Source organism: Trichosurus vulpecula, chromosome 1 (genome assembly GCF_011100635.1).
Source record: "Trichosurus vulpecula isolate mTriVul1 chromosome 1, mTriVul1.pri, whole genome shotgun sequence".
Lineage (NCBI taxonomy): Eukaryota > Metazoa > Chordata > Mammalia > Diprotodontia > Phalangeridae > Trichosurus > Trichosurus vulpecula.
Window position 1 is genome coordinate 533,936,516 of NC_050573.1, and position 27,997 is coordinate 533,964,512.

Consider the following 27,997-nt stretch of genomic DNA (forward strand, 5'->3'; position numbering starts at 1 on the left):
CTAACAATAAATTAATAAAGAAATCAGATCACTGATCACAGATCACGAAAGCAGATGTAATAATAATGAAAAAGTTTGAAATATTGTGAGAATTACCAAAATATGACAGAGACATGATGTGAGCACATGCTGTTGGAAAAACGGCCCTGATAGACTTGCCATAAACCTTCAATTTGTAAAAAATGTAGTTTCTGTGAAGCACAACAAAGCAAAGCACAATAAAATGAGGTATGTCTCTACTAAGTACTTGCCTTATCAAAGACACCGTGTGCTAGGCATTGTAGAGGTATAATATTTAACAAGACATATCTCCTGTCTACAGGAAGCTTATAACCTAGCAGAACATAGAGCATAGAGAAAAAAACGATAATGTTTTATTAGCCTAGTTGCTTTATCCCTTCACTCTTTTGGTTGTAATATTTCATTTGATTGTCATAACAGTAGAGCAGAAGGCATGGTTGATCCTCATATTACAGATGAAGAAACTGAGGCTCAGAAGTTAGACTCAGTTTACATTTAGTACACTTGGTGGCAGTTACAGGATTGGAATCTAGGGTTCCCAGTTCTGGTAATCTTTCTGCTACATGTGATACCCTATGCCTCCTCGCCTAGTAAATGTGGAGAATGGTAGCACCTACCCCCTCCTCACAGGGTTGTTGTGAGGATCAAATAAGTTAATACATGTAAAGTGCTTTGTTAATATTAAGCTAGTAATGGTAGTAGTTGTTTGGACACGTTGCTAACATGTTGTTGGTTTGACTTGAGGCCAGATCAAGAGTTAACATGTGTGGATTTGTGGATTATCATAACCAAGAGCTTATAAGCAATTTTTGGTTCTCTAGAACAGTGTTTGGATTCAGTACTGTTTGCCCCCCATCCACACTCCCCAAAGTGCCCTCATGGTGACGAAATAGCTCTTGACAGCAGGCTGTGAACAACCCATTCTCCCAAAGATAATTTTCGGTCCTGAGGGGCTGAGTATACTGACCGTCCATCTCACACCCCATTTCATCATCCTCTCCACCACTAAATTTTCATTAAGTATCTCAATCTATGGGTAAATTACAGAAACCTGGTCCCAGTTCTCTGGGAACTGACATTCTTCTATTTTTTAAAAAATAAACTTTATTGATACCTATTGTTTTAACAAAAGAGGCCCCTTGACATAGTGGATTGAGAACTGCCCTTGAAGCCAAGATGAGTTCAAATGTGGCTACTGACATACGCCTGCTGAATGACCCTGGGCAAGTCATTTAACCTCACGGCACTAGGACAATTCTATAATAAAAATAACAATGACAGTGATGACGACGATCGCTAATATTTATATAGCACCTGTGTGCCAGGCGCTGTGCTAAGCCCTTTGCAAATATTAGCTTGTTTTATCCTCATAACAACCCTGTGAGGTAGAGGCTACTATTGTCCCTCTTTTACAGTTGAGGAAACTGAGGCAAACAGAAGCTAAGTAACTTGCTCAAGGTCCAACAGCTAGTAAGTATATGAGAATGGATTTGAACTCACCTCTTCCTGACTCTAGACCCAGTGTTCTATCCACTGTGCTACCTGGCTGGCCCATCTCTAAGATGATAAGGTACAGAGAAAGTACCAGCCTTCATTAGAAGGAGCTACAGTATCCTATTCCAATCAAATTATTGGTCCATTTATGGTTCCTAATTAACACCCTAGCGTACCATACTTTAGTATCTGTGTTGGGTCCTTGGGTAGTTCTCCAGGACTAATGAAACTAGTTTTCCATCCCCAAGTCCTTCCAAGGACTTGAATTTCTCTGGCTGACTTTGCAACATAAGCTGCCATCCCTTCTAGATGCCAACTGCTTGCCAGTTTGAACTCCTTCCTCTCGCCAGCGACCAGACCTCCCCAGCTTACTGTGTACTTGGACCTCCTTGAAGTCCAGTATCTCAGAGGTGGATAAAACCTTAGCTACCATCCAAGATACTAACGCATATCTCAATTAGTATCTCCTCTAATACATCTCCAACATGGTATCCTGCATCCTGTGGTTGAAGACCACCACTGATGGAGACCTTGCTCTCATACACAAAGGCTCATTCCACTTCTGGGCAGCTAGAATTGTTAGGGATCTTTTCTGTACAACCAGAAGCTGGTTGTACTTCTTAGAAGTTTTGGCTTTCAGGCCCAAGAAAAATAATCTTAATGCCTATTTTGTGTCACAGTCCTTTAAATATTTGAAGACATTGGTTGCTGTCCCTTTAAGTTTTCTCTTTTCCAAGCTAAATGTTTCTTTAACAAATCCTCTTATGGAATTGGTAATTGAGGGACAGGCCATCAATTGGGGAATGGCTGGGCAAGTTATGGTATGGTATGGCTGTTGTTCTTATGAGGAGAGGAGAGGGGCTCAGGAAAACCTGGGAATATTTATATAAGCTGATACAAAGTGAAGAGCACCAGGAGGACATTGTACATAGTAACAGCATTATTGTAACAATAATCAATCGTGAACGATTTAGCTACTCTGATCAGAATAGTGACTCAAGACAATTCAAAAGGACTCATGATGAAAAATGCTTTCCGTCTTTCCGGAGAGAGAACTGATGAACTCTGAATGCAGGTTGAAGCATTTTTTTTCACTTTATTTTTCTTGCTTTTTTTTTTTTGCAACATGGCTAATACAGAAATATGTTTTGCATGACTTCAGATGTGTAATATCTGTCATATTGCTTGCCTTCTCATGCGTACAGGAGGGAGAGATTCTAGAACTGAAAATGTTTAAGAAATGAATGCTTAAAAGCATGCTTAGAGCATAGTCAGACCATATGCTTTATCCTTAGAATGTCCTTCTGATCTTGGGGAGATGAGTTCTAATCAGTGCAGGATATAGCAAAACTCATGCCTCCCTTCCGTGTTCTGGATACCAGGGCCTTAGGAATGAAGCCTGGGAATTCATTAACTTATTTGTCCTGCTGCTGACTCATATGGACCTTGCACATCACTAAAACCCTCTCAGATGTTTGTTTCTTTCGTTTGTTTTTTTCCACATACATTCTTATCTGGCCACACTTCTCCCTATCCTGTCTTTGCACAGTTAACTTTTTGAGCCCAAGGACAGGATTTTCCATTTGTTCTAGCTTTTTGACAAATTCTTCAGGATGTTAACTATAACTTTTTGCCATCAGCATGTTCGATAAACATGCCATGTATGGCAGCTGGATAGAGCAGTAGATAGACCTATGGGCCTGGAGTCTGGAAGACCTGAGTTCAAATCCAGCCCCAAACACTTGATAACCCAGGGCAACTCACTTGACCTCTGTGCCTTCGATTCCTCAACTGTAAAATGAGGATAATAATAGTCCCTCCCTTTCAGGGCTGTTGTGGGGATCCAATGAGATAATATTTGTAAAATGCTTAGCACAGTGCCTGGCATATAGTAAGCACTCCATGAATGCTTATTCCCTTTCCACTATGCTTCCACTCAAGTCATTGATTCAGATGTCAAATAGAGTGAGCTGAGCCCCAGTCATGCCCTCATTGCCCACTGTTGAGGCCTTCCTTGATCTCCTGCCTCACCCTTGTGGTTCTGCCTCCATATACCTGGATTCTGGCCATCCCCAACCTGGCCTGTTCTGCTGCTGGCCAAGCCCTGCCAGACGAGTACTGTAGACACAGAACCAGACGAGTAATATAGACAGGCATTTAGAAGGTCATACAGGCAAACTGAGTTCTGAACATCATCTCACGAGGCTCTTGAACAAATGAATAAAAAATAAAATTGCTCCATAGAGTATAAGTCTTATTTATTTTTAAATAAATGTAGGTGGAACTGTCTGTACCCAACCAAAAAAGAGAAGCTAGCCTGATTCTTACGTGACCCAGATCAAGTCCTGGGACCATCCCCCTTTCACTCCCCAGGCGAGGAGTGTGTGGGTAGCAGGTTTTTCTCCATGTGTCATTTTTTAAAAATTCATTTGTATTTTGAGCTTCACATCTGGGAAAGGAAATAGTTGGCGACTACTTTTTCTCACTTTTATTACTGGCTGGAAACCAACATCTTTGTTCGTAGCTTCCTGTGAGACGTAGGGGCAAGTGTAATACATTTTGAAGCTGTTTCCCAAGAGCTTATGAGAGTAGATTCAGTTTTCACAGCTAGAAACGAGTAGCGTTTCTCCCAGCCAGGGCACTGGCCTCCCCAAATGAAGCTTTGGCAAAGTGCTCCTGAAATCTCTCCATGGCTTTCTTTGGCTTTAGCTGGTTTCTTGCAGTTTGGCTGTGGCCTGTCTACTGGGAAGTTATTCATTGTACTGAGCAGAAAATTTAGAGCAGAAAGGACCTTACAGATTGCTTGGGTCAGCCCTGTCACTTTATAGATAAAGAAATGGAAGCCCAGAGACCCCAAGTCACACAGTCCCAAGAGCTGGAATTTGAACTCAGCCCCTCTGGCTCCATTTGGAAGTTCAGATTTAGAATTCTAGGGATTATGAAGCATAATAAGGAAAAAATGCTGATCAGCTCCTACATCTTCCATCTACCCTGGCCAAGTCATTTACTGACTCTGAGACTGTTTCCTCCTCTGGAAAATTAGACTTCATTATCTTTGAAGATCTACTCAAGATCTATGAATTTGCTTCAGAGCTTTATGTGTATTTCATAAGATCACAGATTTAGAGATGGAGAAGGCCTTCGTGGTCATTGAGTCCAACCCCCTCGTTTTACAGATGAGGAAGCTGAGTCAGAGAGGTTAAGTGATTTGCCCAGAGTCACACAGCTAGTAAGTGGCTGAAGTGGAATTTGAACTCAGATCTTCTTAGCTTCAAGCCCAGTGGCCTGTCCCCCACATTAAGTTGCCTCTCATTTGATTCTTACAACAACCCTGTGAAGTAGATGTTACTGGTTTTGTTGTTGTTATCCAGTCATTTTAATCATGTCTAACTCTTTGTGACTCCATTTGGGGTTTTCTTGGCAAAGCTGCTGGAGTGTTTTGCCATTTCCTTCTCCAGTTCATTTTACAGAAGAGGAAACTGAGGCAAACAGGGTTAAGTGATTTGCCCAGGGTCACACAGCTAGTAAATGTCTGAGGCTAGATTTGAACTCAGGTCTTCCTGACTCCAGGCCCGGCTCTCTATTCACTGAGCCATCTAGATGACGTGTTATTATATAAATTGTACAGATGGAGAAACTGAATCCGAAAGGGAAGTAACGTGGACAGACTCAGTTGGCTAAAATGAAGGAGCGTCAACTTAATTTATCCAGCACTGACTGTTGTATGCTCAGCCCCATTATTGGCATTGAGAAAGGTATGAGAGGAAGAGGAGGTATATTCCCTGCTTTCAAGGAAGTTACTATCTCCTTGGGGAGACAGGATCCACACACATGGAAAAGTAAGTCTCAATATAAGGTGGCAGAGAAATGCTGGAAAGAGTGGTACAGACTGTATGTGTACATGTCATAGGAAAGAGTTCAGAGGAGGGCTATATCCCTTTAGGCTAGAGTGAAGTGCTCTTGGGTAGATGGAAAAGTAAACCTAAGTTTATCTAGGAGTAAAACAAAGCTGTTGGTGAGCATAGTCAGGCAGGAGCAGCTGCTGTCCTCATCCTTTTCCAGCCTCTATCTCCATTGGGTTCAAATTGTCAAGAAGGTGAAGGATTAATTGGTCATGGGAATCCAGCTATATCAACACCAAGGATGCACCTAGTACTCAAATCCCCCCAACACTGACCTCTTGCTACCTGCCCAGAGCTAGGTTGGGTAATTTGCATGTACCTTTGGAAATAAGAGTACATTGAATCAGGGGAGGTTTGCATTGAACTCCAGGAATAATTGCAAAGTCTGGGGTATAGCACAGGAGTCCTTCACCTGTGAAGGGGGTCTGGATAAATTTCAGGGGATCTGTGAACTTAGATGGGCAAGGGGGGAGGGCGAGAAATGACATCTTTATTTTCACTAGCCTCTTGCTGGAATTTAACATTTCCTTCCATCATTTAAAAACATTGTTCTGTGAATGGGGTCCATAGGCTACTGCAGACTGCCCAAGGGGTCCGTGACTCAAAAAAGGGTCAAGAACACAGGGGTTCTTGTAGGAGTAAGAAGTTTAAAGTTCATGTAGAAGAAAGAGCACTGGGTTTGAAGAGGATCAGGGTTTGAATATTGCTGCCTGAATAAAGTCACTTCTCCTCAGTGGACCTCACTGTCTTTACCTGCAAAATGAAGGTTTTGGACCAAATGGACTGTTAAAAGTTCTTTCCAGCTTGAAATCTGTGAACCTAATTTATGAGCCTAATAGAGCACTAAAGACCCTCTCTACTCCTACATCCTAAAGTCCTAAAATTATAGGATGGGTAACCAGGAGTAAATAAATGAATCCCCTTCCCCTGAGACTTTGAAGAAGAGAATAACTCAAATTGTTGGTCCTGAGTGGTTTAGGCCTAAAAACAGGGGGCTGGACCAAATGACCTCTCAGGCACATCTCAGGTTTCCCTGCTACCGTTACAAGTCCTGCTGCAGGAAATAGTGGGGAAGCATCTGTGTGCAGACTGAAGCAAACCAGGGCTGACCCATGTAAGAACCCTCATCACAATTCATCATGTTCCAAGGTCTCCGGTCCTGCCAACTCAGGTTTTACAGAGCAGCGTGGGCAGCTGACCTCCCCATGGAAAATGCTAATTGGAGCATCGGAGTCTGTAACTAATGAATATTTATAGGCAGTTTTCAGCTCCATCTTCCCTGAACCTAACTAATAGCCCAGGCATATCTTGCCCTTGTGCGAATATTTGTGAGCTCTTGTGTCATGTGGTTGTCAGAGGAGGTAGATCTGTGCTCAGAAGTGGTGTCTGGGGACTTGAGCACAGATTATTTGCTGGGGAATTCTGCATCATACCATCATTATTGTGGGTGCTGTTTGAGGGTTGCTCCCCATAATTTTTCCCTTCAAAAGCACAGAGAGAGAGAATAAACATTTTTAAGCACCGCTATGTTCCAGGCACCTTGAACTGGAGCTATGAAGATAAAAATGACATAGTCCCTCCCCCTAAGAAACTTCTATTTGAAAGGGCACGCCCAATTCCCCCTGCTGCTTTTGTGGAGGTGAGAACACCACAATATTGCACATTACTCAGGTTTTAGGCCTTTTCCAATGTGTTCATTGGTTGTGCTGATATTTCCTCGATTTTTTTTCTTTTTTTTTAAAAAGATGTTGTTCAGTTGTTTTCAGTTGTGTCTGACTCTTCATGACCCCACATAGGGTTTTCTTGGCAGAGATACGAGAGTGGTTTGCCATTTCCTTCTCCAGCTCATTTTACAGATGAAGAAACTGAAGCAAACAGGGTTAAATGATTTGCCCAGGGTCCCTGTAAATGTCATAGATTGGATTTGAACTCAGGAAGATGAGTCTTTCTGACTTTAGGCCCAGTGCTCTATCTACTGTAGCACATAGCTGCCTGCCTAACTTGCCATTTCCTTCTCCAGCTCATTTTACAGATGAGGAAACCAAGGCAAGCAGGGTTAAGTGATTTGTCCAGAATCATACAGCTAGTAAGTGTCTCAGGTTGATTTTGAACTCAGGTCCTCCTGACTCTATCCACTGCAGTCTATCCATTGGCACCTCTGAAAGGGATACTATTTTTTATATGAGGATGGCTCTTGAGGAGGGGGAGGGATACAGGGGAAAACTGTGATGATGAAAAACATGTAAGACATCAATAAAAACTCATTTTTAAAAACGCTTTCCATTGGGAGGAGGGGTGCAGTGTAGACTCAGATAAGTATAATGCAAGGTACAGAGTGAAGGGTGTGAAGGAGAGAGCCAGACAAAGGACTTTAGGAAAACTGGAGATGAGAGAGGACACTTTCAGTGGGGGAGATCTGGGAAGGAGATGATGCTGAGCCATGAAGTAAGAGGATTCTGGAAGTAGAGATGAAGAGGGAGTGCAGTCCAGGCATAGGGGATGACCCTTGTCAATGTATAAAGCTGAGATGGCGGGGAAAGTTCAAGGAAGAGCTGGGAGTCCAGCTTGGCTAGAACATAGTGTGTGAGATGGAGAGTGATTTGTAGTAAGACGGGAAAGGTAAATTGCAGCCAGACTGTAGAGTTAAGTGCCTGGGTAACTCATGGCCTGAAACTGAAACTTGGAGTTTATGGCGACCGTTTCACTTTGGGGACCTTTTCAGTAATCATTGCCCACATTCTGGGTTTCCCCAAGGATCATCAGAATTCATCTCATGTCCAGGTCTCCATAATAAATCTACCAAACAATAAGTAAAGAGAAGAGGGCCTTCAGTTCCATGAAGTCGTTGGGTTAAGAAAAGATTGAACTCGGGACAGGTTTTATTTAACCTATCAAAAAAACCCAAAACCAAAACAAAGAATTGCACCTAATTCTATAAACAATCAAGCCAACTCTCTTTCCTCTCTAAGGAACTTTATGCATCTCTAGGCCTTCTCGTCCCTTCCCCACCCCATCTCTCCCTTCAAGAGGAAAGAATTTGAAGTTGCTAAAGAATCTGCCTCCTTCTTTGGACCTGCACAGTTCCCATAACTCACAGTACTAGTGAAGACTGAAATCTAGAGTTACTTCGCCAAGATGTGGTTGTGTCCATTGCTGTCCGTCTGCTTCACCTCCCGTGTCTGGAACTGTGCACGTGTGTAGGCATCCTCTCTAGAGAACCGAATCCAAGGCTCAATGCCACCCTTCACTCTTTGTATTTCTTTCTATATTCCCTGTTGTCTGTCTGTCTCTCTCTGTTCTCCTTTTAAGATGCAAATCACAAGGGTGTAGCCCAGATGTATGAGCCAGTCATGAATCAGCATTCTGAATATATTGTTAAAGAGCAAAAGAAGCACCCTGGCCCAGGACAGGTCATGCCTTATGAAACAGAAAGGGAATTAAACAGACACAAGGGAGATTCAGGCCTTGCCAGGCTTCCCCTGGACCACCTTCTACAGCAGTCTAAGACACGCGTTTCTCATTCGACCTTTAAAATGACCTCGAGAGAAAAGCAGGGCAAGTGGTCTGATACAGGGAAAGAGCCTTGAACTTGGAGTAAGGAGACCGGAGTTTGGAGGCTGTCTATGCCGTTCACTAGCACATTGACCATGGACAAGTCCTTTACCTGGGACTCAATTTAATCATCATCAAAATGGGAATGATACCTATAGTTTCTCCCTCATGTTTGTTGTAAGAAAAGTTGCTGCAAGCCTTCGAGTGCTATAGATATGTGAGTGGTCATTATTATTTGTATTTTACAGTTGAGGAAACTGAGGCCCAACGGATTAAATGGCTTGGCCAAAGTCACATAGCAAATTAGCAATGGAGTCAGGACTCCTGACTCCCAAATCATTGGTCTTCCCATCGCATCCACATTTCTTTTACTTGCCTGCAAGTGAGAACTGTCTCAGGTGTCTTCCACAAGACTTCCTGAAGCTATAATGTTGTGATAATAGATGGTTGCCCTCTTCACTCACTCACTACCCCTTCCAAACCCCAAAGGATATTTGTCAGAGCCTCGTGCCCTTTGCTGCCCATCAGAGAGAACATTGCCCTTATCTGTGAAGGGAGAGAGATAGAGAGATTGCACAACACATGTTGCTTTTGGAAGGATAGCTTCCTACTCTTTCTACATACTTCATAACTGTAGAATCTAGGAGTCGGATAGGTTGGCAGCCATTGCTTCAACGCTTACCTGCTCCCAGGCAAGTGGAAAGTTAGAGTGTTTCCAGATTCTGGGTTTTGCATCTCCCTGGGGTGCGTCTTATTATTTCTGGTGGTGTCATACAACCAACAAAATTTTTTAAAATTTTAATTTACTTTAATCCAAGAAAAAATATGACATGGCTCTTGAGGACATCTGTAGATATTATAAAATCAAACCAACAAGAGGGTAGAACAGCTAGGTTAGGCCTAGAGTCAGGAAGACTTCTCTTCCTGAGTTCAAATCTGGCCTCAGACATTTACTAGCTGTGTGACCCTGGGCAAGTCACTCAACTCTTTTTGCTTCCATTTCCTCACCTGTAAAATAAGCTAGAGAAGGAAATGGCAAAGTACTTCTGTATCTTTGCCAAGAAAACCCCAAATGGAATCACAGAGAGTTAGACATGACTAAAAACAACTGAACAACAACAAAACGAGAGGATGCTACTTTTCCAGAAGCACTGGACCTCTGTGGCATAAACCATGTGAGCTAGATGGTCATTGAGTCTATTTTTGGTCTTCCCTTAGCACCGTCCCCTTGTGAGATCATCCTTATGACTAGGAACTAGGCAGTTATTCTGAGAGTCTGACTTCAATCCTTTATATCAAGGCTGTCCAACCTTAGGTTTTTATTGAAACAATAGATAATGTATTTTGATTTGCCATTTTAGTGAGAGCTCTTCGGGAGCTCAGCTTCGTTTACTAAACATTTATGTAAATTTCTGTGCTTGTAGGCAGGCTGCACACCTCGCTCCGTGGGCTGCATTTTGGACAGCCCTGCTTTATGTTGTAGCTTATCCAGTTCTTCATTCCACAAGTATTCAGTAGGTTAAAAAGAAGAAGAAAAAGCTCTGTGAGCTAGAATGTCCATGGAAGTCTCCCTGGTAAGGGTGACATTTGACATAGGCTTTGAAGGGGAAAGAGTCAGGAGTTGGATAAGTAGGGAGAATAGGTCAGTTTTTTCATTCTCCTGGGAAGGTGGAAAACTGCTTAGAATCATAGAAAGTTGGTCCTGTAAACAGCCTCAGAGATCATCTAACCCTGAGGTTCCCAACCATTTTTGGTCCCTGTATCCCCTGACTTTCAGCAAACCTTCCCATAGCCCCTCTTCAGTATGAAAGGAGATAAATGATAGAATTTACCATGCATGTGCCCATGAAAACAAAATAAAGAGGTTAATTTCTATAAAACAACATAGTTATTTGCTTTTTATTGGATGGAACACTAGACGTGGAATAGGTACAGTCTCAGACACTTACTAGCTATGGGACTCTGAGCAAGTCACTTAACCTTTCTGCCTCAGTTTCCTCATTGTTAAATGAAGGAGTTAGACCTGATTGGCTCCATGGTCCCTTCCAGCTCTATATATATGAACTATGAAACACAACCAAGTATTCCTCTACCCTTTTGACAAGCTTCTCATTCCCCTATGGGTATTTGTATCCCCCCGCTTTGGGCATGCATGATCTAATTCAACCCCTTCTTTCAACAGGTAGAGGAACTGAATCATCACTCTTCTCATAGTGCCCCTTTATACATCCACCTTTATATGTCTTATCCTCTCTGGATCAAAAGCACATAGGTTATTTGACTTTCCCTCATAAATCTTACCTCCTGTACTATTAATCATTTCCGGTTTTACTTCTTTGGGCCTTTGCCCAAAGTTACTGAACATCCCTCTTAAGCTAGCCTAAGGGATGTTGTACATGAGGCAGGTAATCTACCTACTGTGAAAGGTCGCAGGAAGAAAAGCCTGAAATCCACTGGGAATTCCCTCCGTTATCCAAGCAGCAAAAGCACATGGGGGTCCTTGGATTCCCTCCTCGTGTTAGCTAGTCCTGGAGAGAGCTTTTTCTCCAGCAGCTTTAGCAATAGTCATGAATGACCACAGGTTTTGTGCTCATCCCCAGACCTGAAGCATGCTCAGGGAACCACTTGGTGAAAGCTCATTTCCTCCCACACCAACTTAGATGACTCCCCGAATGATCACAATGAGGGAAGAAACCACATTCCTCAGAGACAACAAAAGGGGTAGGCTCATGTCTGAGCTCTGATTTCTGTGCCATGGCCTTCCTTTTGTATGCCCAGATGCCAAGTAATAAAAATCATAGGAACACAAAAAAATAAATGCTCACTGAATTGACTTAGAATAATCCTCCGTGTTGGTATGAGGAAGAATACCTGACTTGGAGTCAAGAAATAGCTGGATTCAAGATACACCTGGATTCAAATTCCACCTCTGACATTTACTGGTTGTGTAGCCAAGGGCAAGTGATTAAACTTCCCTGGACATTGATTTCCTCATCTGTAAGTAAACTGATAGATTTGGATGCCTTTGAGGTTCTTTCTAACTCTGGTTGTATGACCTGATGTTCCTATAATTGTCGGAAGATTTATGGGAGGATATAGTTTAGGATAAGGAGGCAGGGATGAGGTGCCATCTGCATCATTGGAAGGAATGTTACTATGGAAGAACTCACAGATCCATTGGAGTATGGATAGTGTAGGTTGGCACGGGCAGAGAAGAGTTAGGGGCCGATCTAACACTTGCTATCCTCTTCCATATCGTCAAAGATCATAAGCATCTCATCTCTGTGTACTAGTGTCTTAAAAATTACTACTTCGGGCATTCGAGTGAGGAAGCTGTTCATAAATCTTGAATAAAAGGGCAAAAATCCATTAACATGCAAAATCCTGGGTTTACCCAGTCTCTGCCTTTTGTTTCAGCTGCTGACTTGGTCATATCAGGGACCCTCTCACCCTTCTCAGCATCCATTCCCTCTGCTTAATAATTCCACTCTTATCCATTCGGAGGATGGAGGTTGTGTCATTTTGAGCCTAATTGTTTAGAATCAAAAAATATTTACATTGGGAAACTCTAAACACAGCCGTGGGCAGTTTGCACAGAGAGTAACTAACTCCTCGGCTGAGTGTATTCTGGGAGTGGATGAGGTTGTTAAAATGAATTTTGATTAAGGCTTCTTTTCCATATGGTTTTGTTGGTACTCAAAAGGCAGCATCTCCAATTCTTTTGAGGTCAGAGGGCTTCCTGAGAGCCACTGACCTGCAAATTCATTTTCCAGGAACTTGTGCTCTCAGCTGCCATCTTCCTTGTCGAATTAATGATCACAGCTTTCCATTCAGCACCCAGACCTTGCCTCTTCTCTCTCTGTCTTGCAGACTCCTCCGAGAACAGTGGATCCGAGCCAAGTATGAAAGGAAGGAATTCATTTACGCGGAGAAGCAAGAGCCCTATTCTGCAGGTAAGGAATGGAGTTCTCAACTGGAAATAATCTCTTTTGCTGGCAGGATATTCTGCTGCCCAGGGCTCCCCTCACCTTCCTGCAGTGGGTTAGATAAGGGGAAAAAAATGTCCCTGTGTGGTTTTGTGTTCCAGTCTCCCTCTCTGCTGTCCTCCCTCTTTAAAAGGGATGTCTCTTTTTATCACTATGCATTATTAAGTCACTAATTGGTTTGACATTGGTGTCATCTGGCTGTGTTTTGCTTTCTGATTGGGAAGTCTGGACTGCTACATGTGTTCAAACCTCCTCGTAGGCTATCTGAAGCCTCCCCCTGGATCACCCCTGGCCATGTTTTGGTAGCTGATAGAATAGCAGTTTCCTGTCTTCTGCCCTTTCTCTTCTGGTTGTCTTGAGCCAACCTCATTTCCTTTTTTATGAAAGACCAAAAGAGATCACTAGCCCTTAGGATGGTCAGAGTTCTTCGTTTGTTTGGTCTCCCCTAAACCTCACCTTGACACCTGTTAAATATTTGCCCCTGCAAGTATAGTGGTGGCCTTACCTAAGCCAAGGGATATTCTGGGGTCATAGATCTACAGTGCAGAGGATGCTTAGAGTCCATCTAGTCTGACACTCACACTTTACAGATGAGGAAACTGAGGCCTAGGGAGGTTAAGTGATTTATCCAAGGTCACGCAGTCACATAGATGGTAAACCTCAGAAGTGGGATTTGACCCCTGGCCTTCTCTGACCCTGCTATTGGGAAAGATCGATGGCAAAAGGAGAAGGGTACGGCATAGGGTGAGATGGATAGATGGTGTCATGGAAGCAATGAACATGAACTTGGACAGACTTTAAGAGATAGTGAAGGATGGAAGGGCCTGGCATGTAATGGTCTGTGGGGTTACAAAAAATTAGACATGACTCAACAACAACAACTGCTGCTACCACTACTACTACTACCACCACCACCACCACCACTACTACTACCTACTACCTACTACCTATCACCTACTACTACTACTTCTTCTGACTAGAGCTTGGTCTCCTTCCAGTGCACTATGAAACCTCCTAATGCTGTATCACTCTCTCATGGGTTGATCCTGGTTGTTTCAGTCCTGGCTCTGTATCTATGGTTCATGAACAAGAGGTGCACAGGCACCATGGCAGCTGACACCATGGCTAGGGAAATGGATTGGATCTCAGGAGATCTAACTTCTAGTCCTAGATGTATCCCTGCCCCCCCGCCACCCCCCCCTCCCCCCCGCTGAACACATTGCTCCAAACTGCAAGCTTTAGTTTCTTCTGCTATAAGATGAGTTGACTGGAGGAGAGGATATGCGAGGTCCTTTTAGGCCAAGGAAAATGCTGGGATCATAGCTCTAGAGCGAAGAGGGTACTCGAAGCCTTCTAGTATGGTGAGGAGGACATTGAGCTGCAGGTTCTAGCACTTAGATCAGAAGGTCCTGCCCTGGAAGGTCAGAATTAGGATTGCTTTCAAACTCTTACTGGCCATGGGGCAAACCTTGTTAGATGAGCCCTCCCCAGCTATCCTTATTTCTATGTGTTAATAGCAGAGGAAACAGTTTTTTGTCTGTTGGTCTCCCCCACTAGACTTCAAGCTCCTTGAGAGCAGGGGCTTTTTTTTTTTTTTTGCCTTTCTTTATATCCCAGTTCATAGCAGTAGGCACTTAATAAATACTTACTGACTGGTTGATTCTGCTGTTGTAAAATGTATTCTTAAGAGCCTTTGGGCTTACAAACATTTCAACAGCATCTAGGTAGATGTGCCCACCCTAACCCTTATTAAGCAAAGTTTGTAAAATGACTTTGGACCTTACCCATCTGATACAAATTTCTGCTGAGCTTCCTTTTCTGAAAAGTTCATTCCCCAGAGAAGTTTACGATGATTTAGTGTGAGAAAGCTCTTCAAAGACATTCTGTGTTGAAGAAAGGTGCTTGAATGGCCTTTGGGAGAGCAGTCATTAAGGGCCTTACCTCATGGCCCATGGAAAACAAGCTGTCCTGGTTAGGATGCTAATTGACCTGAAGTTTGTACCAGTGGATCCTGTAGGATGTAGTGGCTGCGGCCGCCATGTTTTCCTGTTCATGCTTCCATCAAATCATGCTCTCAGTTGCTTGTGTAGAGGAATACTCCACCAAGGGAACTTAGCCCCTCATTTCCCTCAGGCAGCTCTAAAGCTAGAAGGTACAGATGACTTGCCATTGGCATTTGAAGAAGGTTTCCACACTGGAAGTTCTCTGTCAATAGAATCACAAGCCCACATGTAAACAAAAACAAAAGCGCACCTTGCTGGGAAGTCTTTGCAGAGGTACAATTTCGCTATAACCACCAACCCTTTAGGTGGATGTGTTTTGAAGGTAGGGTTTCCCCTAGTTGAGGTGGGTATCAGCCCTGCTTCGTTATTGCTGTACTATTATTAATACTTATATAGCGCTTTATACTGCCAGTGCCTGGCACATAGTAGGTGCTTAATAAATGTTATTAATTGACTAAAGGGCTCTGGGAAAACCTCATTTTTAGGTAAAACAACATTATGAGGAGCATTGCTTTCCAAAAGAGCAGTATTGATGGGATGATGATAATGAGGTTCATTGGTGTTGTGGATATTTGGTACATGGTGTGGCCTCTACTCTCCATCTTCATTTGACAAGTGAGGAAAGTCAGGCTCATGGAGTCCAAGTGGTTTAGAACTTAGAGCTGAAAGAGATTTTAGCAGTCATCTAGTTCAAGCCCCTCATTTTATAAATTAGGGAACTGAAGCCCAGAAAGTATCAGAACACCCAAAGTCAAACAGGAAGTAACCAGCAGAAATAAGATTTGAGTTTAGCTCCTCTGACTCTTAATGTAATGATCTTCCCATCATACCCATACTCCTTCTTAGTGCAACCCTGATGAGGGGCAAGGAGCCCTCTGGCCTAATTCATCCTACCTGTATGCATGAAATGGGAAAATTTGAGCCAACGTAGAAGGAACCCAGGCTTGGCTAGAAATTCCCTGTGCTCCCACACAGAAGTTTGTTATTCAATCATTTTTCAATCATATCCTACTCTTTGTTGTCCCATTTGGGGTTTTCTTGGCAAAGATACTGGAGGAGTTTGCCATCTCTTTCTCCAGCTCATTTTACAGCTGAGGAAACTGAGGCAAGCAGGGTTAAGTGACTTGCCCAGGGGTCACACAGCTAGGATGTGTCTGAGGCTAGATTTGATCTCAGGTCTTCCTGATGCCAGGGCCAGTGCTTTATCCACTGTACCACCTAGCTGCCCTACATGCAAAATAGCCTGTTGCATATTCAAGGTTTGTCTGCCCCTTCATTGCCCCAAGAGCTGCCAGATATAGTTAATTTTCTGACCTTCAAATACCACCAGACTCCTCCAGCAGGCCTACTCCTTCTCAGAGAACTCGATCTTGTTTGGAGGAGCCAGAATGAAGATGAATTAAAATGATGGCAAAGTGCCTCAGTGATCAACCGTTGATCCTACATAATACCTTGATCCCTCCCGAGCTGATAGAGCATTAAAAGATGAATAACGGGGTGACTACCATATAAATTCAGTGACATACAAAAATACCAGTGCCCTAGCGATTTAGGTAACTGTGAGGTGCTCCCCTACTAAGTTTATCACTCTGACCTCAAATGAAGCTCCCTTTGCAGCAGGGTTTTAATTTTTTCCTCTTCTCGGTACTCATCTGCTCCCTTTCCCCTGGCCTCGCAATCAGGATGTAGCTTTTAAATTAAATTATCATCCATCTACAGCCACTATTTCCTCTGGGTTTTTTTTTAAATGTTCCTTAATGAATCAGAAGCAGTGTACTTGTGTTATTGGTCAAAACACAGATAATTTCCAGCCATGGAAAGATTCTTAATCAGTTGCTGAAAGATCAGATTTCTGAGGATGCTTGTTATCTGAAGAGCTGTGATAGAAGGATGGCCGATCAAGTGCATTAGCTTGTTTGGAGAGCAAGGGAAGGTAAATGTCAGAGCTCTCTTTGTCTTTTGGGAGGATGGGGATTGAACCTATGATTTTATTGATGCAGGGAATTCCCAGTTGAGGAAACTCCCTAGTCTACCAATGCAGGGTAGAGGCACCTTCTCTGCCAAGCCTTAGAGAGTTGCCTAGAACACTTTGAGGTTAAGTGATTTACCCAGGGTACGTTCTGCTGTTCAGTTTATTCTGACTCTTTGTGACTCCATTTGGAGTTTGCTCAGTAAAGATACTGGAGTGATTTCCTTCTCCAGCTCATTTTACAGATGAGGAAACTGAGGCAAATAGGGTGAAGTGACTTGCCCAGGATCACGCAGCTAGTAAGTGTATGAGGCTGGATTTGAACTCAGGAAGATGAGTCTTCCCGGCTCTAGACTTGGTACTCTGTGCACTATGGTGCCACCTAGGGTCACATGGCCAATATCAGTCAGTGGTGAGACTTTATCCTATATCTTCCTGGCTCTAAGACCAGCTGTCTGTCGTTATACCTTTCATTTTTTCTTTTCAATCTGGAGAATTCTGCGTGTTGGGGGGGAGATTTGGTTTTTTCTGATTCTTTTCCCCATCCCCCAAGAAATTCTGCTGGAGACTAGAGGTGGTTGTGGTGTAATTGTCACTATATCTACACATTCCTGGATGGTATTGTATTAACCAATTCTTAGCACAGTGCTTGACACATGGGAGGCACTTGATAAATGCTGGGCAGGTAGGTGACATAGTGGATAGAGTCCCGAGCCTGGAGTCAGGAAGACCTGAATTCAAATACAACCTCAGACACTTACTAGCTCTGTGACCCTGGGCAAGTCACTTCACCCTGTTTGCCTCAGTTTCCTTATCTGTGAAATGAGCTGAAGAAGGAAATCACTCCAGTATCTTTGCCAAGCAAACTCCAAATGGAGTCACAAAGTCAGATGTGATTGAAGTGACTGAACAACAAAAAAGAAATACTTGTTTACTTGACTAATTTTTTTGAGCTTTTAAGAATCGATGTTTTGAAGCAAGAAAGAACCCTTAGAAGACAGCTAGTCTTATTAAAAATTAACAAGCATTTATTTTCTTTCCCTTCTACCTCCCCCCAAAAAAGAAAATCAAAACTCTTGTAATAAATATGCATCATTAAGCAGAACAAGTTCCATGTTGGCCATGTCCCAAAATGTACACATCATTGTGGCCAGAGCTTCTCAGCTCCCTCTTAGGAGGTAGGTATCTCCTTCTTCATGGGTCCTTTGAAATTGTCATTGGTTATTGTATTGATCAGAGTTGTTAAGTCTTTCGAGGTTGATTATTTTAACAATGTTGTCATTATTTTATAAATTATTCTCCTGGTTCTTCTCACCTCATTCCACATCGGTTCGTACAAGTTTTCCCAGGTTTCTCTGAAACTGTCCCTTTCATCATTTCTTATTGTCCAGTAATATTCTGTTACATTCCTATACCATTATTTGTTCAGTCATTCCCCAATTAGTAGGCTGCCTCTTAGTTTCTAGTTCTTTGGTACTACCAACTAAAAACCCCTACTATAAATTTTATTTCTGTACGCGTGGGCCGTTCCCCACCCTTTCCTCTTTAGAAGAGTAGAGGCCTCGGAGTGGTATCCCTGGGTCAAAGAGTATACATAGTTCAGTAACTTTTCGCATATAGTTACAAATTCATTTTCAGAATAAGTGGCCCAAGAAATCACAGCTCCATCGACAAGGCATTTTCCCATAGCCCCTCCACCATTTGTCATTTTCTCTTTCCGTAAGTTTTGCCATTAATGAATGATAGGGATGAGGAGATATCTAGTCTTAGTTAGAGAAAACTGAGCCTCCTGGATGGGAAGTGACTTAACCAAGAGTCACAAAGGTGGTAGGTGGTAGAACTGAGACTAGAACCCAAGCCTCAAATCAACAAATTTAAACATTTAATAAGCACCAATTACGTGCTGGGTAGTGTGCTAGTGCCAGCCGCCAGATTTCTAGCTCCTTTACCTATTCTGTCCAGATTTCTTCTTTGTTTGTTGGTCATTTTTAAGTTGGATGGTGTTTGTATCTCTTTGGGCATTTAAGCTAAAGACTAAGGGTCCTATGTGCTAAGCAGGGTTAGTCATCCATGAAACATGATGTTGCAAGGTTCTGGAAAGTCCCCTTCCCAAAAGAAATTCCCCACCCCCTCCCCCTAAATTCTGCCATTACTTAAACTCCTTGAGACTGGGGACTTTTTTCTTTGTATTCCTTTGTATTGCTTGGCACAGAGTAGGTGCTTAATAAATGCTTATTGATAGATTGACCACATCATCCATTTGAGTTTAACCTTTTTCTTTCCTTAGGAAGTCCTCTCTTTTAGATCCTTGAGCCATCATTAGAGTGTGAGCTTCTTGAAGGCAGAGACCATGGTTTGTTTTGTTTTGTTTTGCCTTGATTTGTATCCCTAGTGCTTAACACAGTGCCTGGAACACAGTAAGTGCTTAATAAATGCTTAACTGACTGATTGCCAGCCGATAATGTCTTAGTATGACCATAAGTTCTGCTTCCTGAAGAGTTGGAGAGAAAGCTCCAGCCCTTCGGAGAAGGCAGCCAAGAAGGAGATATTTTTAAAAGGGATGTAGGATAGGGAGACTTGAAGGCTCTGAAGACATTTCGCCAACCTGACAGTTTTGCTCAGTACCAGGCCCAACATTGAACACTGAAGGTTTTGGCTGTTATCCGTGATTTTGGCAAACTTATCGATATGTTAGAAGCAGCTAGGTGGCACATTGGCTAGAGTCCTGGGCCTGGAGTCAGGGAGACCTGAGTTCAAATCCCGCTTTAGATACTTACTAGCTGTGTGACCCTGGGCAAGTCACTTAACTCTGCTTGCCTCAGTTTCCTCATCTGTAAAACAAGCTGGAGAAGGAAATGATAAACCACTCCAGTATCTTTGCAAAGAAAACTCCAAAAGGGGTCATGAAGAGCTGGACAGGAATGTAACAATTCCACAACAATAACTGATTTATTGGGATAACACAGCCTTGTAATTAAACCCCAAACATGTGCCAGCCCAAAGAACTTTCCTGCCACCCCTTCCCTTTCCCAGGAACCACATAAGGCAGTAAAGGCAACACCAGCATTCTCTGCTAGTTATTACAACCCACAGGATTGTCTTCGGCTTGCCTGTCCAGGAATGGAAACCGAAACCTTAATATTATTAAGATTCCTTTTTTTCTTCTTTTTTTTGGCAAGACAGTGTGGTTTAGTGCACAGAATGCTAGACTTGGAGTAAGGAAGAAAAGGATTCACATTCTGACTTTGACAGTTACTGTGTCATTTTCCACACCCCATATCCCCTTGTCTTTACCTCCTGGCTTCTATAACTAGTCCCAACTAAAGCCCACCTTCTGCAAGAAGCCTTTATTGACACCCTACCCTCCTCCACCCCGCTTTGATGTTAATTTGTTAATTAGTGCCTTCCCTCTGAAATGATCTCCAGTATATCCTGTCTCTATTTTGTTTGCACATGTTTATTTGCGTATCGGTATCGTTTCCCCCATTATGGTGTAAGCTCTTTGAGGGCAGGAACTTTTTTGTCTTACTTTACATCCCTGGGACTTAGCACAGTGGCTGGCACATAGTAGGTGCTTCATAAATTCACGGGCAAACCATTTAACCCTGCGAGTTCAGGTTCCTTGTTTTCTAAATCTCGATGTTAATGAGTGTGGTACCTGCCTCACCAGGTCGATGTGATGCTCCATTGAGGCAGTGTGTTTGCAGAGCGTTTTTCAAGCTTTACGGTGCTATATGAATACTGGCTACTTTTTTTTTCGGACTCTCCCTGTGATTTCATCCGTATAGCAGTTATCCAGTGCTTTCAGATTTGCAAAGCCTTTTACGTACATTATCTCAGCAGCCTTATTATGTAGGTACTATAGATACTGTTATGTCCGTCCATTTTAAAAATTAGGACACTGAGATAGCTGAATTGTCGTGGGTCACACGGCTGGAAAAGTGTCTGAGGCAGGATTCAGAAATCAGGTCTTTCTGTCTCCAAGTCAGGAGATGGGTAAGCCAGGAGATGTCTCTTGTTGTTTAGTCACGTCCAGCTCTTTGTGACCCCATTTGAGGTTTTCCTCGGCAAAGATCCTGGAGTGGTTTGCCATTTCCTTCTCCAGTTCATTTGACAGATAAGGAAACTGAGACAAACAAGGTTAAGTAACTTGCCCAAACATTGAACTCAGTCTTCCCGACTCCAGGCCCAATGCCCTATCCACTCTTCCTCCTAGCTGCCCCCAGCACTGTCTACACTCTACCATGAATTGTGTACACTATGCCACCTAGATCCCAGTGAGGAGCTCCCTCTACTGATGAAGATGAGCATTTGCTCTTCTGGGAATGATTTCAGCAAATTTCTTGTGGCACTGAAAAGTCAAATGACTTGCCCAGGGTAACATAGCCATTATGTTTCAGAGGCAGAACTTGAACCCAGGTCATTCTGATTCCTAAGCATGGATCATCAGCTTGTTAGTGCATATATCAAAATCAAAACCAAATGAGAATGTGTGGCCTTTAGTTGGGGCAGTTCTCACCTTGACTATGAAGACAAAGCTGAAAAATGTGAAGTAGATAAAAAGCCAAACATCGACACCAACTATCACCATTTAATAAAGAAGTTTAATCAGTAAATCAGTTGCCGTAGTGAGACAAAAGAGCCTTGAAAGTACCTCAGTTGGCTTCTCCCTGAAGCAAAGGGCCATCTTTTTAAAATATAAATAATCTTCTAGTCTATAGAATCAGTATTTTATGACTGAGTCATGGAAAGCCACAGTCTCCAAAGAACTAAAATTAAGGGTCACCCAAAGGGCTATAAAGAGGTGCAGAGTGGGTGTGAAAAGACTACCACATATTACAATGAAGAATTATACAGAAGAAGCTGCATAAATTATATCATGAAAGAGATGTATAACTAGAAAAGGAGGTGGGCAAATGATGCAATGGGAAAGGGGAATAACTGATAGACACTTGGTAGCTAGTGCCGTACTAGAGTTAGGAAAACCTGAGTTCAAATCCAGCTTCAGATACTTCCTAGCTGTGTGACCCTGGGCAAGTCACTTAACCTCTCATTGCCTCTGTTTACTCAGCCGTAAAATGGGGCTAATGATAGCCCTTACCTCAGAAGGTTATTGTAAGTATCAAATGAGGTAATATTTATAAAAGCATAGTAAGCACTATATAAATGCACCTTGATGGTGGTCCCCCATTGGTATCCAAGCAAGATCAAGAGATCTAGAGGAATCCCCTCAGCATGTTCAGTAGATTGTGTAAGATTTATGGAAAGATGTGGACAAGAGTCCAAAGAGGATAAGAAGACATGGAAGGGTTGCCATCTGAGCTACCAGACCTGCTTTGACAAAATCATGGATTAATCAACATATCAAAGCAGAGATAGAGAAATTGAGGTTTTAAGAGTTTTCCCACTATCTTTTCAGGAGGGTGTGGGGAGAAAGGTGGAACTGAAGGGAATGAAGATGGGTTAGATGAGAAGGTTTCCAGTGCTTCATCAAGTTCTGAGATCTTATGAGGTCAAGGCATGTGGTTTTCTTAGAGAAGTCTAAACAAAAAAAAAAAAAGAGGTCAGAGTCCAAACCAGCCAGCAGCAGATATCTGGGATGTCCCGCAGCCTATGTTGGGCACTCTGGGCCTTGGAAAGATATGAGATGCAGAGAAAGGGAGGAACCCTGTCCTAGTTGCCATAGAAAATCAGTCAGGAAAGTAAAACAGAAGGAATCAGGCAAAGGGGACTAAGAGAGGGTTCTGGTCCTGGCGAACTAGGTAAATACTAGGTGGAGATTTGATCATCCCCAACAAGGACTTCTGCCTCAGGATATGTGGTCGGACCTATCTGGCCTCTGTACATTTGTGGGTTGGAATGAGGAAGAGAAGTTTGTGCGCAGCCCCAGGGAGCAGAACTGGGAGTGTTGAGTGGGTGTTGAAGAGTCAAATTTCAGCTCAAAGAAGAAACTCCCTAAAAAGCTAGTTCTCATGAGGAAAAGGGGGAGGGGGTGTCAAAGGAATTGAGATTCCTTAATCTAGAGAAGTGAAATCAATCACCAGATATTGAGAGTCACCAGTGGTACTCTCACGAGGAACAAAAGGCTTGCTTCCCTGTCCTCAGTGAGTTTACAAGAACATAAGACCAGTGCCCACAAGCGTAAAGTGTTAGAGGTGGACAGTGCTTTAGAAATGATCAGGCTCCTCACTCTTAGCTGAGGACACTGAGGGTCTGGGAGGGACCTAAGGTTACATAGGGGCAAAGCAAAGAAGAGCACGAAGATATTCTTTCCGTCCAGTGCTCTTTCCACATGATGCAGTGGAAGAGAGGCTGGTTTTGAAGTCTAAAGACCTGAGTTCAGATCCTGGTTCTGTCACTTGCCAGCTATGTAACCATGGTCAAATCACCTAACCTCTCTGCACTTCCATGCCCTCATCTGTAAAATGAGGGGGTTGGACTCAGTGGCCTTAAAGTTGTGGGAAATGATAGGAGGAGTTTTTGTTTCCACAGAATTAAAAGTATTCCTCCTAGCTTTAGCAGGATGTAAGTCAGGTGACTGGTTCTAATTAGAGCTGTGATCTAGCAGAACCAGATTTCTGATGGGGTGAAAGATTAGAGGCTTGTGTGCATGCTTAATGAGCTGTTTGAGGGGGACATGACATGGTTGGTTCAGGGGTTGCATCTGGCCAGCGGAGGACAAGGCGGGAGATTTGAATTCAAATAATATAAAAAGGCTGGCATTTGTCTGAGTAAGCATACTCTCCATAAGGGAGGTACCAGTTCACTAGGACTGTAGAATAATTGGCTAAAATAAAAATGAGAATTTTCCTGGCTTCACATTAAGTATTGTTCTTTGTTTAGAGTGAGCATGTCTCTCTCGGAGTTCCTTTTCAGATCTAAATCTATATTTCAGTAATGATAAACAAAAGGAAACTCTTTAATACTAAGGGGCAGCTTAATTACTATATTTAAAAATGCAGTGATGTGGTTTCATCAAAATAGTTTTTCATAAACCTGGAAAGACTTACTAGACTGATGCAAACTGAAGTGAGCAGAACCAGGAGAACATTGTATACAGTAGTAGCAAGATTGTGTGATGATCAACTATCAGCAATACAGTGATCCAAGACAATTCCAAAGGACTCATGACGGAAAATGCTATCCCCAGAGAAGGAACTATGGAGTCTAAATGCAGATTGGAGCAGACTATTTTTCACTTTCTTTTTTTGTGGCTTTTTTCTTTTGGTCTATTTCTTCTTTCACAACATGACTAATATGGAAATATGTTTTACATGATTGCACATATAACCTAAATTGTTTACCATCTGCAGGAGGGAGGGATAGAATTTGGGACTCAAAACTTAAAAAAAAAACATGTTAAAAATTTGTTTTAACATGTAACTGGGGGGAAGTGTGTGTGTGGTTCAGAGGAAATTGAAGACAAACATGTTGGTGCTACTATATTAAACATATATTAAAAGGAACAGGCTATAGCTAGCGGATTTATGGTTTCATGTACAATCTCCATTTTCTGGCCTTCTTCGTGTATGGAAATTGTTCTTAGTTTTGATGATTTTCTAGGTCACAATAAAAATAGTAACTAAAAACAAAAAATAAATGTTAAAATTTGTCTTTACATGTAATTAGAAAAAAACGAAATACTATTAAAATAGTTTTTCCTTATGTTTTTGGAGGATCAAGTAAAAGAAGTTAGGTTTCCATTAAAGCAGGAACATTTCAGGTGAACATTAGTCAGATTTTCATAGTCAGGAGGACAAAGGGTGTTCACGGGCCTTGAATTCATTTCATTTGAGAATTGATTGAAGGAACTGGGGATGCTTAGACTGGAAAAGAGAAGACTCACAGGAAACATGGTAGCTGTCTGCAGGTATTAAAATAGCTGTCACATAAGGAAGCATTCCAGAGGGCCTAGCCAGGGGCAATTGGTAGAGAAGGAAGATGGGCAAATTTAGGCTAGTTATCATAAAAAGGGGCAACTAGGTGGCACAGTGAGTAGAGCATTGGCCCTGAAGTCAGGAGGACCTGAATTCAAATGTGCCCTCAAATACTTGACACACTTACTAGCTGTGTGACCTTGGACAAGTCACTCAACCCCAATTGCCCTGCCTTCCCCCCTCCAAAAAAATAAAAATTAAAAATAGATGTCATAAAAAACTACCATTTAAGAATTCCAAAAGTGGAAGATGCTGCCTAGAAAGGTGAAGGGGTTCTTTCCTTGGAGGACTTTAAGCAAAGACTGAGCAGCCTCTCGGTAGGCATGGTATAATGGGGATTCCTTTCATGTATGGGTTGACCTGGATGACCACTGAGTTCCCTCCTACCTCTCAGATTCCGTGATTCTGAAGGGGAGAGTATGCCACCTCCATCCTTGGAGATCATTCAGAAGAGGAAGGACAACAGTTTTGAGGGGTCTACATGCTGACCTGGTTGGAGGGAGGGGTTTGGACGAGATGACCTCTATTATTCCCTTCTAGCTCTGGCAAGCTGTGAGTCCCAAGACTTCATTTCCAGCCACAGTGGAGACTTACTGTGTGACCTTCAGAGATTTACTTGTCCTCTCCCATGTCTGCTTCCTTATCTTTCCAATACCCACAGCTCCTTCTAACATACTTGGCGATGAAATGAGCCTTGGAGATTACAAATTGCTCATTAACTCACCCTAAGCTGTTGGGTTTTCCTTTAAGTGCAGAAGGTGGCACGTGCCCCCTCCCTCCCTCCTTTCCCTTCCCTTTCATTCCATTCTGAGCAAGGCCTCCAAAGGAAAAGGGCCACGGATGCTAATCTCTGGACCTTCTGGAAGGAACCAAAGGCTGTGGTATGGATTAATTACAGAGATGTTTAATTATGTATTTATATTCCATTCCTATTCCTTTTAAACCATTTCTAACTAGAATAATAATGCGTCTTCCATGTGAACTCATGCTAATGCCATCTCTGTCCCCACTCTCATGAATATTCATGCATGTAACTCCTTCCCTCACACATCTTGCAAGATAATAACATGGGGACTAATAAGCATCTGAGTCTTAGAGATTCAGAAACCATTAATTGCCCCATATTATATGGCACACACAAATAATTTCCAAGCAAGGCAATTACTGTTTACTGAGTTGCGTGGGCATAGGATTTGGGGTCTAGAAAGGGACCTGAGTTGGTCTTCTGGTCCATCCCTTGGCCTTTAGGCAGGTCCACATCCAAACCCAGATGAGCCTCTGCCTTCCTTTTAAGAGCATCCTGCAGTATAGTAGGCCCTGGAATCCTTGAGATTCTCCTAAGTTCATTAAAGAAGTCTTAAGACTAAATTGAGTTCTACTTGTTCTGACCTTAGTGGAGACAAGAAAAGGATCATGAGTCTAGAACTAGAAGTGACCATAGAGACCATCTAGTCCAACCCCCTCAAACGTCCAGGAATGGGAAAACCAGGATTTAAACACATGTCCTGTGATGCCAAGTTCAGTTTTCTTTCCACTGAAACACACTGAATGGGGGCTCTCATTCTGTCCAAAATTCCTGCAGAAACTTGACTATAAGTAAGTTGTCTGTGAGAGGGGACTCCTTATTAATTGATTAAGGAGGCAGCTGGTGTTGTAATGGATAGAGTGCTAGACCTGGAATCAAGAAAACCTGAGTTCATATCCAACCTCAGGCACTTGCTAGCTGTGTGACCTTGGGCAAGTCACTTGACTGACCTCTGTTTGCCTCAGTTTCCTCAACTGTAAAATAGGGATAATAATAGCACCTATCTCCCAGAATTGTTGTGAAGAGCAAATGATATAATATTTGTAAAAGTACTTAGCACAGTGCCTGGAACCTATTAGGTGTTATATAAATGCTTATTCCCTTCTCCTCCCCTCAACCCCTCCAAAAGACATAAACCAAATTCTCAGTCAGATGTTTTGCATTTTTTGGAGGGTAGGGAAGAAGGGTCATGGGACCTCTCCTGGATTATCTCAGCCTGGAGGACCAATTGTGATGTTAAGAGATGAGCGTTGTCCCGGCCCACACTCTGCCTGTGGACTCAAGCTTCAGATATTCCTCTTAGGAGCCAATACTACTTTGACTGTAAGCACATCTTTGTCCTTTTACTGGACTCAGAGCTGTATGTCTTTGCCATTTCCCAGGTTTCACACCAGAGAATGTAGGTTCCCATTCTCTGATTGGTCAAGAGGGCAAGGCTGAAAGCTGAGGGGAGGGAAAGTCAGGCACCCATACTCTCTACTTTTAGATTTTCCCAATGGAATAATCTTGGTTCTAATCTCAGACTCCTGACCTTGACAAAAAGATATGATAACTAATTCAATTGCTGTAATAGAGATTGGAAGGGGAGATGTCCCTCTTTGGTAACTGAATACTAGAAATATAGAGGTGGAGTATTGTTTTAAGGCAGAAAAAATTCTTTGTTTTCTAACACATTAAAGCAGTCCGACAGCTAAAAAACACCTCTGGGCTTTCAGGTCTGAAGCCATCAGAATATCCTTCATCAGTTTTCTTATTTGTAAAGCACTTAGCACAGTGTTTAGCATGCAGTGGTAATAATTGGATCAGTGTTAGTCGTCATCATAGTAGTTGCCGTAGTCATAAATATTTATGACAGTCATCATAGTACTAATAGGTGCTATATAAATGCTTATTCCCCTCCCCTTCCTTTCTAACCACATCTTTTTGGAGAAAGTCTTCATATGATTTGGCATGGTCCTTATACCCATGAACAAAATTTCAAAGTGTCTGATGTGAATAACGAATCTTTTCCTTGTGTCTAACTCACACCACAGTCTGAACACAGTCCTGATACTTCTGGATTTAAAGGAGATGAACCCATCACTAGCTCCCATATAATGACCTTTCAGAGAGGCAGTATGGATAGAGAGTTGGCCTTGGAGACAGGAAGACCAGAGCTGAAGTTCCACCTCTGACTGAACAAGTCACTTAACATCTTGGTGCTCTAAACCAGTGGTGTCAAACTCACATGGAAATGGGGGAGGGGCACTAACCCATACCTAAAGACCCCTGGGGGCTGCTTATTGTCTTAGAAAACCGTACGGTGTTTATATATTTCATTTTTGTTAA

The 27,997-nt window shown here is 42.6% G+C and overlaps 1 protein-coding gene across 1 annotated transcript in view; it reads left to right on the forward strand.

Moving 5' to 3' along the window:
- The window catches only part of ADAP1 (ArfGAP with dual PH domains 1), a 162,463-nt gene that overhangs the window by 51,196 nt on the left and 83,270 nt on the right, over positions 1-27,997 (forward strand). Inside the window, exon 4 of the mRNA XM_036741335.1 lies at positions 12,840-12,922. Coding sequence (XP_036597230.1) covers positions 12,840-12,922 — 83 coding nt within the window. The remainder of the gene's footprint in view (positions 1-12,839; positions 12,923-27,997) is intronic.